The 13,166-nt window shown below is 40.1% G+C and overlaps 1 protein-coding gene across 1 annotated transcript in view; it reads left to right on the plus strand.

Annotated features, from left to right (window-relative positions):
- The first annotated feature begins 798 nt into the window (after positions 1-798).
- Positions 799-13,166, plus strand: part of MYPN (myopalladin) — an 88,432-nt gene continuing 76,064 nt past the window's right edge. The window contains exons 1-2 of the mRNA XM_045023479.1: positions 799-841; positions 9,182-10,126. Of these exons, the coding sequence (XP_044879414.1) occupies positions 9,183-10,126 (944 nt within the window). The 5' untranslated portion in view covers positions 799-841; position 9,182. The remainder of the gene's footprint in view (positions 842-9,181; positions 10,127-13,166) is intronic.

Raw genomic sequence — 13,166 nt, forward strand, 5'->3', positions numbered from 1 at the left:
AGCTCTAGAGTGCTAAATCTTGAAGTCATAAACTATGGCCCCAGAATCAGAGGCGATGTGTGTGGGAGGGGGGCACGTGGGCGTCATGTGCCCTCCCCCCCTCGATTTCTCGGGATGTCTCTCACCAGGATGCCCAGTAGCAAGAAGAAGTGGGTCCCCCTAGCGGCAGCACTCTCTGTGTGTCCGTGCAGCCTGGGGAGAGAGGAAACAGCAGGGAAGCTGGCTGAGCTCCCCCCATCCGCTACACGGGGCAGCTTCTCCTCCCTACTGCTGGAGTCTGAGCACTTCCCGCTGCCTGCTTTGCAGACCGCCCACTGAAGTGAGTTGGGGATGGAGACAGAGGCAACACATGGGGTGGTCACATACCGCCTCCCCCCCTGAATGTTTTAATTGTGCCCCTCCCCCCACTATGCACAGTTATGCATCATCTCTGTGCCCAGTTATACAAGCTCTTTCTTATGAGGGTAATCCTTGATGTAAATGGGACTGTCCAGGTGATTAAGGACTACTTGAGTCTAAAAAGGCTTACAGTATCAGGGCGTACAATACTATATTTATGGCCCATTGTCATTGGTTCCGGCCTCACATCCCAGTAGGAGAGGAATACATCTGGCTGTGGAAAAACAACTACATCAGCCCTCAAAGACTGCAGCACTAATGCTGACTTCTGATAAGTAATAGATAATTTAGAAAACATGTTCATCTTTAGCAGTTTTACATTTTAAAATTAATCCTGAATTTATTTAAATTTCAATCTGACTTCAGCTAGTATTGCTCAAAAATATTGTTTGCTTTGCAGTCCAGAGAGCTGCTGAGAAGGCAAAAACAACTCAAAATCAGGGTAAGAGAGGGTCTTAACTATTCTCATTTTATTAGAGCACTACATATCTAAACTTTGAACTAGGGATAATATCTGTTGTGCATGATAATCACTAAAGTGGTTTATTGTGACCATACTCCAATACCATGAATATTGTTCCTAATATATGGCAAGATGAAAGAAGCTTTTAAAAAGAACAAAATAAAGGAAGAGGGAAATGTTGTATGTGTTTTTTTAATTTCATGAAGGTTTGAAAGTTCTACGTTGCTTCTTTCTTAGCCATCCCATTGATGTAACACTGAGCTCGAGGGTCAGGTGAATAAATATTCAAGGGCAGGGCTTAAAATATATATTCATAAGAATGGCCTCTGAAGAAATGTGTCAACACTCACTAATAAAAATGTAATTGTCCTCCACAGTTCAGCAGTAACACTCTTACCCTTTTTATTAGATTTTGTTCACACAAAAGACCTGATTCTGATCCAATCTAAGTCAATGACAAAATTCCCATTGACTTCACTAGAAGCAGTAGCAGGCCCAAAGGGAGTCAGTGTTTTCTCCATAGATCCTCAGCTTACATCAGTTATAACCGTAATTTTAAAAAAATCCATGAGAAACTAGGTACTTACATACAATCCAAAGGCTGGAATAACAGTATGTGGAGATATTTAAATTATTATTTACAAAATTATGTAACAATGAGCAAACACTTGTAAGAATTTCTTAGCCTCCCAATCAAATGATGTTTGTAACTATTAGGGATTCTAAAATGTATTATAGATTAAACAAAGCAGGGGGCATATTAAAACATGTGAATGTTGAAAAGTAAATTATCTAGAAAAATATATCTGAAGCAATAGACTGACTTGCATTTTAACCCACTTATTATTATAGGTATTTTTCCCATCAGAGGCTGTTGCTTTCTCTGACAACTCGGAAGCTTCCTTTATTTTTCTTTGTTTTCATGGCAGTATTTTGAAATGCGATTTCTGTTACTTGGTTAACTGCAATTGGTGTGGGAGCTGGATTAAAAACTACTACTTGTATCTAAAACTGAGTGATATACCATTTTCTTGTAAGTAATTTTCCATAATAATTAAAAAAAAAAAGTCTTAGGAACACAGAACACAGCTGACCTAACTCCCCAGCTCCAGCCTAACCTTTCATGAGTCTGGAGTCTCAAAGTCTGTCTAACATATCAACAGGCAGTAACCGGAAACAGAAACAAGGACAACTGTTATGTGACAATTCCCACAAGCATGTGGGAATGTGATTGTGATCTTTAGATATGTGAGAGATAACATGTGACATCTCTGTGCTTGTTTTTTAATTCCCTATGTATCATTTTAATTATTAAAAACTAATTTAATTGTTTAGTGTTGAAGTTTTTGTGTTTGGTTAATGTTACATTTTATAAATTGGGTAGGGATGACTTATGTTCAATTAAATTAATTGGAGATGGATATAGTCTAATATCACTAATGATTTAAACTTTTAATTTTTAACCAGAAGCAGTAGAAATACAGGGAGAGGTCCTCAGCTTATGTGACATGAACAGAGCAACACCATCTCAACCTCTAAGCATCTGACCCACAAATTTCAATATGCAAGAAAAAACTAGCAATTTGCTAGTTATTCTGTGGCTAGAGATTTTAAACCTCAGTTTCTTTCATATTCTATTAATGGGAGTTAGAAGTGGCAGGCAGGAATGATATGTATTGACTAAATCTACTCATTTTAAAATCAAACTGAATGCCGAAGAAGGTGTTTGAATGCTTCACTTCCAGATTACCACTTTATTATTAGATAGCTTGTAACATCAGGCATTCAACTTTTTCCTAGCCAAACACAGGAGCTGACTTGTATCCAATGTGTCCAAGAATTCTCCCTGTTTGCTAAGATTTCACTATCATTTATCTCAACAAGACTCAGGATTCTTTCAGTGACAACAAGAGAGTGAAGTTAAGTGACTCCATACTGTATAAAATGAATTGGCACACAACAGTCTCATGGGACAAACTCCGGTCATTTAGGAATCCCCTTGCTTTCAACATACAACATTTAGATCAAGCCATTGCCAAAATCGAGTTGTGGAAGCCAATTCGAGCATTATGGTATATCTTACCCTAAAGAACACTTGGCTAACAACAGAACATTGGCAGAAATGTAGGCTTTTTGGAACTCAGTGTTTATCCATTTAATTTAACCCAAATTAGCATGGTGGACAGAAGAAACATGTATAGTCAATGTTGCTAGACTCTGTCCTTGTGTCAGTGGAGACAATCAGGTTTTATCTCCCCATTTTCCATCCTAAATATCACTAACAAGCTATTTAGAAGTAGCTTCACAATTTCTCCTCTTGACTTTTGGTTTACTAAAACTTTTCCAATCTCCACTACAAAATTTGACTAAGGTTTTGGTGCTTTGATTTATCTGAGAAAATCTAGTCTATTGTGTCCCTGATAGAGACGGTCTCTGTTGAGTAGCATTTTACTGGGTATGGGGGGGTGTCAAGTCACAGAGTCTTAACAGAGATATGCATAACTCTGTATAAACTTTATTGATCACATCAGCACTGTATGGGTTTCTCACACATCACTGACTAAACTCCCAAACTTCTATCCCGCTGTGCACTGAGTTCACCATGAAGCATGGAATAGATTATGTGGGGCAAGCTCTTGTTTGGCTGTTCCAATGTTCTGATGAGAAAAATGAAGGGGAAATCCCCAAGACATAACCAGGCCAAACCAAAATCCTGAAATTTGAGACAGAAAGGAGATGTTAAAGACTGGATCCAAATCTGGATACTTTGCAGTTCAGATTCTTCTGTAGTCCCTACCATTGCAATATAAGAACGAAGACTCATTTTTAATCAAGCCTTTAACATTGTAGTCATTGCTCTGGTAATATATTTTAGATTGCTGGAAAGAAACTATGTAAGAGATGTATACGTATTTTAGTAAATAAATTAAATTCAGTTCTATCATTCTCCAACCCAGGGATCTTGCTAGATTGTGTGTTTGACCTCAATAGAGATTGGGGTTGCTCTCTTCTAGTTTTGAAATCTAGACAGCTTTAGCTTACCCAGATGTACTTCTTTATCACTTTGCTCTGTGGAGTGCTTGAAGAGTAGAACTTCTTTTAATAAAAAAAATAAATTGCACATCTCTTAATGCTTATTTGTAATTTGATTGTTTGATTTTCTCAAAGCAAGTCCTTGGTGAAACTCAGCATTTTTTCATTTGACTCTAGCTATCATATTATTCACAATATTTCTGATTTTAGATAACCAAATGCTGTCTCAAAGTGTGATGTTTGACTAGCAGCCAACTTCTACCTTACTAAAAATAGAACAAAAGAATTATCTTCTAGGCAAACTGAAAATAGAAAATAGAGTTAGATACAACAATTTGACCCTGAATGATCTCTAAAGAAAAATGTAAGCATAGCTAGGATTAGATTGAGCTTTTATGTTCAGCCTAAGTATGAAGATATGCCTAGATGCACCATCCTAGGAGGAACTCTGTGCTCGGCTCCTGCTCTGATGGGTAGGAGGAAGAAAGTTAACTCATCCCCTTTCTGGGGTACTGTTTGTTTTCCTATCTCACACCTGACCAGATTTGCTGGCTGGCACATAACTGGGTGGAGTCTTCATTTTGCCTATTTCCTGCCCACATGCTTACAGTGGTCAGTGTTAGGTACAGAGCCTCAGCTCTCCCCCAGTATCTGAGGTCTGAGCCATCAGGCAAGCAGCCCTAGTCTGGCCACATGAGAGGGAAGACACTTTGCACTCCCCTATGTGACTGTGTTATGGCTAGTCAAAATCTAGCCCTTGGTATTTTAATGTTTTGCGTTTTTTTTATTTTTATTACAGATTTTCCTGAAGAAGTTGCATGACCAAAATATTATATCTGCTATTTTATATTTTCAAACTAATGCTCCTTTTTTTGTTATTGAAAGATGCCTATTTAGTACTCTTTTGCTAGTGTACATTCTCCAACTACTTTTGCTAAGCCAAATGTTCCTCCTTATGACTGGCTTAAGTGACCTAACAGACATCAGAATTTTACTTCTTCAGGGAATCAGAGATCATTTTATTTGTGTTTCAATGTTTTGTATGAAGAATCCAAAGGAAAAACACAAGCCCCAGCACAAAAATTCAGAAGAAACACACAGAAACACAACTGTTTGTTTGTTTTGTCTAGATGCAGAAAAAATGCATGATGATTAATGAGGATCATGGGAATAAACATCACACTGAAATGAGAAATTTGTAATCCCAATAGATCTATATAAATGAAATCTTGACTAGCCAGCGTTAGATGATTCCATATATCTTCTCCATCCAATCAATTTATGAAGCATTTACCTTTATTTCGCCGCAGGAGATGACAGGGTTTGGTCTCATCGAGTCATTTTTCAACTTGTATCTCTTCATGTGACCATCCATTGTGCTCATATTTCTACAGGAATGCATCCTTCCTCTTCAGGTCTTGATGGACAATGCATTTAGTTTTACAGAGAGCATAGAAATGGAGTGACATTGTGGTTAAAGATAATGAACTTTTCAGTATAACAAACTTGCCCAGGCAAATCAGTGGGACAAATACTGCTGTTAGTTACACCTGTACAATTCATGTAAAATATCATACCATTCCCATGTATAAAACCACAAAGAGATAGATTGTAACATTTAGCATCAGCCTTAAATGGAGTGATATGACGCTGCCCCACTCCAGAGACACTCTGTAAGGGATTGTGTCTCTGACAGCCTCAAATGGAAACAGGCAATGTGCTTTCCTCCCCATGCCCAGCCAGCTCCATGGTAAGGAGTAGGGACTAGTCCAGGGGTCGGCAACCTGTGGCACGTGTGCCAAAGGCAGCACGTGAGCCTATTTTTACTGGCACACTGCTGCCAGCCGGGGTCCCAGCCGCCAACCCTGTTCAGCCCACTGCCGGTCTAGGGTTCTGTCCGCCGACCCCACTCAACCTGCTGATGGTCTGGAATTCCAGCTGCTGGCCCCTTGCCAGTCAGGGTCTCGGCCGCCGGCCCTGCTCAGCCCGCTGCCGGCCTGGTGAACGAAACCCCCGGCCGGCAGCAGGCTGAGCAGGGCTGGCAGCCAGGACCCTGGCTGGCAGGAGCCGGAGGATGGAACTCCAGACTGGCAGCGAGCTGAGCCACTCAGCCCGCTGCCTGGCTGGGGTTCTGTTCACCGGCCCCGCTCAGCCCGCTAACAGTCTGGAGTTCCGGCCGCCGGCCGCTTGCCAGCCAGGATCTCGGATGCCAGCCCCGCTCGGCCCACTGCCGGCCTGAGTGAATGGAACTCCAGTGTGCTGAGGGGGGCCAGCGACCGGGACCCTGGCTGGCAGGAGCCAGCAGACAGAACCCCAGACCAGCTACAAATGTCCCATGTGAATATCTGTTCTCACTTTCAGGTGACATTGTAAATAAGAAGTGGGAATCATTATCTCCCATAAATGTAAACAAACTTGTTTCTCTTAGTGATTGGCTGAACACCAAGTAGGACTGAGTGGACTTGTAGGCTCTAAAGTTTTACATTGTTTTGTTTCTGAGTGCAGTTATGTAACAAAAAAAATCTACATTTGTAAGTTGAGCTTTCACAATAATGAGATTACACTACGGTACTTATATGAGGTGAATTGAAAAATACTATTTCTTTTGTTTATCATTTTTACAGTGCAAATATTTATAATAAAAATAATACAAAGTGAGTATTGTACACTTTGTATTCTGTATTGTAACTGAAATCAATATATTTGAAAATGTAGAAAAACATCCAAAATATTTAATACATTTCAATTGGTATGCTATTGTTTAACAGTGCGATTAAAACTGTGATTAATCGTGATTAATTTTTTTAATCATGATTTTTTTTGAGTTAACTGCAATTAATAGACAGCCCTAGTAGGAATAAATTTAGAGAGCTAAATAGCAAGGTCCCCCAAGGGTCTGTATGGAGACCTGTCCTGTTCAACATATTCATAAATGATCTGTAACGGGGCATGAACAGTGAGCAGGAAATATTTGCAGACAATACAAAATTACTCAAAATAGTTAATGCCAAAGCTGACTGCAGAGTTACAAAGGAATCACATTAAACTTGGCAACAAAATGGCAGATGAAATTTAGTTTTGATAAGTGCAAAGTAATGCAGATTGGAAAATACAATCCTAACTATACATACTAAATGATGGGGGATAAATTACCGTCTATACTTGATCATAAGCTGGTTCGTTTATAAGCCGACCGCCACAAGATGGATAAGTAAAAATGGAAAATTTTATAACCCGTTCATAAGCTGACCCTATAATTCAGGGGTCAGCAAACTTTGGCTCCCGGACCATCAGGATAAGCTGCAGGTGGGCCAAGATGGTTTGTTTACCTCGAGCGTCCGCAGGCACGGAGGTAAACCTAAGTAAACAAAGTGTCCCGGAGCCAGTTGCTTACTCTGATGGGCCGGGACATCAACTGGTGGGGAAATTTTTTTGCGGGGGGAGAAGCTGGGAGTCAGGGGAGTAACCCCTGTAACCACCCCCCACATGACCCCACTCTAGCCCGGAACCCCCACACTCTCCCCATCCCATCCCTTCCCACCTTATCTGGGGAGGGCCAGGGGAGGATGTCTCTGGCCTGGCTGGAGCTGCTCCAGCAGGCTGAGTGGCGCGGCCGCAGCGTGCTCTGGCGGACCAGGCAGCGCAGCCACAGCCTGCCAGCCCTGGAGCTGCAGCTGCTTCGGAGGCTGGGGGGAGAGCAGCGTGGCCAGAAGTGGAGAGACTCTGGCCCTGCCTCTTCCCTTCTGGCTCTGCTGGCTGTGCTGCCTCTCCTTGCTCCCTCTGTTGGGGGGAGGAGCTGTGTCCCACCTCTCCCTCTCTATACCTGTTCATAAGCCGACCTCCTTCTCTGGTGCTTCCCTTTTTTACTAAAAAAATTTGGCTTATGAACAAGTATATATGGTAATTGTTACCACTCAAGAAAGAGATCTTGGAGGCATTGTGGATAGTTCCCTGATTCACTCAATGTGCAACAACAGTCAAAAAATGTTAACAGAATGTTAGGAACCATTGGCAAAGGATAGATAATAAAACAGAAAATATCATAATTCCACTTTATAAATACATGGTATGCTGACACCTTGAATACTGAGTGCAATTCTGGTCAGCCCATCTCAAAAAAGATATATTAGAATTGGAAAAGTACAGAGAAGAGCAACAAAAATAATTTGGGGCATGGAATAGGTTCCATATGTGGAAAGATTAAAGAGTCTGGGACTGTTCATCTTAGAAAAGAGATGAGTAATTGGAGATATGATAATGGTCTATAAAATCATGTATGGTATGGAGAAAATGTATAAGGAAGTGTTATTTACCCCCTCACATAACACAAGAACTAGGGGTCACCCAATAAACTTAGTAGGCAGCAGGTTTAAAGCAAGCAAAGGGAAGTACTTCTTCACACTTTGCACAGTCTGCTTGTGGCACTCATTGCTATGGAAAATTGTGAAGGCCTAAAGTATAACTGGGTTTCAAAAAGAATTAGATAAGTTCATGGAGGATAGGTCCATCAATGGCTATTAGCCAAGATGTTGAGACACAACCCTATTCACCAGGTGTCCCTAAGCCTCCAACTGTCAGAAGCTGGGACTGGATGACGGGGATGGATCACTCAAAATTACCCTGTTCTGTTCATACCCTCTAAAATATCTGGCACTGGTCACTGTTAGAGACAGAATATTGGGCTAGATGGACCATTGGTCTGACCTGGTGTGGCCGTTCTTATGTACTTAATATATTATTTTCTATTAGTTTTTAATGAAAAATTGCCATTAGAGTGTTTTTAACCTCAAAAATTGTTTTTGTGGGGTTATATACTTATTGACTTTCAGTGATTTCAAACCAAATTTGCTCAGTTTAAAAGTACCATAAAGCTGTTTGTATGTTTGTTTGTTTTTCTCCTAATTGTCAGTCCTACAAATTCAGCATCAAATCTAAAAGTCAAAGTGGGTTCTTGCTGGCTCACACATAATCAATCATAAAGGCTTTGCAACTGGAAATTAGTTAACAATTCTCTTGACCTATTACCTGGAATAGAATAGCTCTGCAAGTCTAATAGGATCAAAAGTAATAAAAACTTATTTTAGTTAACAAAGTCAGCAGCTCTAACTCTGAATATACACAAGAACAGGTCTATTTAATAAAAAGAGGCCATTTTTACAAGAAAAATTCATAATAGAAGTACAATTTTAAAACTTTGTGTTCTGCTTTTCAGACGCCTATAATTCTGTGCTGGCAACTAATTTACTATTGATATGGTGTGGTCCTATTTGTCCTTTTTGTTGACAGCATGCAAGACAACAGTTTAGAATCTTCCACTTCAATATCTCAACTTCTGAGAGAGAGTTATTTAGCTGAAACCAGACATCCAGGGAACAGTGAAAGAAGTAGATCAGAAGCATCTCCACATACTTTCCATTATGGCAGTACTTCTGGGGCTTCAGAGGAAGTAACTGGCCAAGATGACCTTCCAGATCTCTCTGCCTTTTTGAGCCAAGAAGAATTAGATGAAAGTGTAAATCTGGCAAGACAAGCAATTGATCAAGATCCACTTGAAAAACAGGATGAGCAACAGACACATGTACATTATAGCTCTGATCAAGTGAAAAACTGTGGAAAAACAGTTTCAAACAAACAAGTGGCCCAGTCCACAGCTTTGCCAACTTCAGACAATGGTCTCCATTCAAACTTTTGCCTGGATCATGTCACAGAAACAAAAGGTTCCAAAGAGAGCACTCAGGATCTAAAGAAACAACAGTTTGGTTCTGAAGCAGAATCCAAAAAGGAATTCCTAAACAAGGCAGCAGATTTTATTGAGGAGCTTTCTTCACTTTTCAAAGCACATAATTCTAAAAGAATAAGACCTAAAACATGCAAAAACTACAGGAGCAAACTTGAATCTAAAAATAAGGCTGCTCAGGAAGGTAGCCCTAGTTTCCCAAAGCTGTCAGAAAAGAGAGAACGACCTTCTATTCCAGTACCTCAAGACTTGGATAATAAAGCAGAGGATATACTTGAAAAAACAAATGATCGACAGGAGGCAAACTTGGAAGCTATAAATCAATTAGAAAGTACAGAATTAACAACAGAGGCAGCACCCACATCTTTATATTTTGAGGAGCCTATCGGACAGCCACCACACTTTACACAAAAACTGAAAAGCAGAGAAGTTCCTGAAGGAACCAAAGTGCAGTTGGACTGCATTGTGGTAGGAATTCCAGCACCTGAAGTCAGGTAAACATATTCAACTTTTGCCATTTTGCATTTCTGTAATGGCAGGTGGATGCATTACACTTCTAAGCTGGTTTTATGTATACATTTTAGAAGTTTGTAGCAGAAATTCTTTGATCTTGGTTATTAAAATTAATTAGGAAAAACAATTGTTTTCTTTAAATCATCCAGAGGGTTGTTGCTGTTTAAACTTAAGACATTTAGAGGGCATGCTTTTTCTCTGAATTGTAGAGGAGATACCTGTTAAGAGCTACACTTCTGTAATTAGAAAATGTATCATCTCCTTTCTGAGAAAGATTTGTTCTTTTTATGGGAACTGAGTGATTAATCACAGTGAACCAGCTGAATATAGCTATGTGCATGATTCTTGTTGCTATAGTTTGAATGCATTTGGGTTGAGTAAGTACAGGATTGTATGACCAAGAGATTTTCACTAATAAATGTATAAATATAAATGATGAGAGATTAAAAATCCCCTCTTTAGTTATTACTCTTGGAGCCAGGAACTCCTTAAGTCTAATACAGGGTCTGACAAGGATTTCCTCTGTAGCCTTGGGAAAGTCACTTAACCTTAGTGCCTTCAACTGTGAAATGTTTTAACTAATCACTATTTGTTACTCATGTGGTTGGACAGCTAAACCACGTGGTATAGTTTCTGCCTACATCTCAGGGGAATTTCAAGGATTAATTAGGTAATGTTTGGAAAGATCTTTGGTGATGAAAGGCACTATAAAAGTGCTAAACATTGTATGCCAGGGACACAGATTGGGAAATAGTTTATTGAAATTCTCACTTTTACCTCCAAATTCTCAGATTTTATTGATGTTTCTCAACCTAAACATGTTTAAAGATAGCCCATAGACAAAATGTTCTCAGTCACCTGGGTGCTACCCCAGTGACTGCAATGAGGATGCATCACAGTAACTGAAAGGAGAATTCAACCCTTCCTCCAAAGGATCTGATTGTTGTTAACAGAAGAGGTAGGTGTATATTGTTTCTAGGCTGAAATCAAAGGGAAGCATCTTAATGCATAGCAATCTGCGTTCCAGTATGTTTCCTGCCCAAACTCACTGCTCTGATTAACAGTTTCCTCTGAGGCCTTTCTTTGTACTCCTCTTGTTCAGCCTCCATCATCACAAATGCCAAATTGAATTCAGCTCTTTGTCTGGTAGAAGAGAAAGAGGATGAAAGAAGATAGTAGTGTAAGGGAGTTGCTTTTCCTGAAGAGACTAGAGGGGAAACATTGCTGAGTCCTAGATACAAATTCCCTACTTTGAAGAAATCTCTAACTTCTCATATTCCAAAGACTCCCAGGCTGACTTGTCCAGGCACTTTGCCTTGAAGGATCTTTCCTATAATACATTTTAAAAAATTCCACAAGACCCACACTGACTCACACTGGGAGCCAGACCAAGTGGGTCCTATGAGATCTAACCCAGATCATAAAAGGTTTGAACATCTCCTTGAAGCAGGTGGAATTAGGGGCAGGGATAGAGGAATCTCAAAGAAAATAAAACAACCCAGGAGCATCCAAGCTCAGGAGAAAGCTTAGGCTCAGTAGAAAATTCTGTTACTAAACTAACAAATAACAGTAAACACTAAGAAGAGACTAAGTTTGTACTGTGTGTATGTGTGTGAGTTTACAGTGTGTTAAAGAGCAGACTGGGAACACCTGCTGCTTGCAAAGGGTTGTCTGGTTTTGTGTTAATAGTTGTTGTTAAGGCATAATGCAGCTTTTGACCTGTAAATCCCACATCTCATCACCCCTGCAAATGGGCAGTAATAAACGCTGGGCATGGGTGGAAGGAAAATCTATCCAGAAAACCAAGAATATTTTTCTGTCTTCCAGGTTCAAACCTAGCCAAGATTATAATTTGTGAGAACTAATGAGAGCATTATGTGGTATATTGTGCCGCGTGATTGCAACTGTCTATATTATAAATTTCCATATACAATGATCCTGACTCACTCATAGTCATTGGTTCCAGGAAAAATAAAATCAGTAAATAATTTACTTTTGGATCAACTTCCAATGAGCTATGGGGACTTGAGCATATAATATTCACTAAAAATACTGGGTATCTTTGGCATAGTGTATAGAGCTGTCAAAGACAATAAAGAGGCATCTTGTTGCCTGTAGATGCTGAAATGTGTTAAGACCTTGGATTAGAAAAAGTATTGGAGATCAGCCTACTTTGAGGGTAGCACTTTTTGAGAAGGTGTGTGGTTGGTTAGTGTAATGGCTGTGAAGTGATGCAAGGAGAAGACAGCTATATTCTTATAGCCAAGAAAGACAGATACAAAAAAGGCAACAGCCTCTGGAAAGCAGGAATTTATCAGCAGTTCATGAAGCAGAGCTTAATGCGGAGTTCATGGAATGCTTGTCCCTTCCCCTAACCTTGCAGAAGCCTCTCTCTGAATGCTCAATTGCTTTAATAGTCTGGGGTTGGAGAAGGGCACTGGCTTTTCTCCAAATCATAATTCACTGCCCCTGCCCCCCCCCCCCCCGCAACACACACTCACTCACTCCTAGGCCTGTAGGACATTCTGGCACAAGTTAATACGGGAGTGGGTCAGTAGTAACTCACATTGGTCCTCCCACTGACCAGTGGCAAGGAACCTGAGGAATGAGGACATGGATTGTCATGTTGGATGTGACAGCATGGGTTCTGATGGAGTATTTGAGTGGCAGAAAGGTAATTTGTTTCTATGGTACAACCTGGGTCTTAAATATACCCCTACAAAGACTATTTCAAAAAGCATGTATTAGAGATGGTTCAAACTAAAACCTCTTGTCTGAGGTTTGGATACAAGCTATTGCCTTGAACCTATAATGCCTGAATCCAAATACCAAATTTGAATGCATTTGCATTGAAGGAAGTTTTGATCTGGATTTTGAAACACCAAGTTTAGAAGTGCTTAGTTCCATCATGTTGGTTTGATCTGAGTTATTCTGCCCTCATTTACACTGGTGTAAATCTGAATAACTCTACTCACTTCAAAAAAGAATGACTGTCAACACAAAATGTTGTTTAAACAGGTT

The sequence above is a fragment of the Mauremys mutica genome, chromosome 7 (genome assembly GCF_020497125.1).
Source record: "Mauremys mutica isolate MM-2020 ecotype Southern chromosome 7, ASM2049712v1, whole genome shotgun sequence".
Taxonomy (NCBI): Eukaryota; Metazoa; Chordata; order Testudines; family Geoemydidae; genus Mauremys; species Mauremys mutica.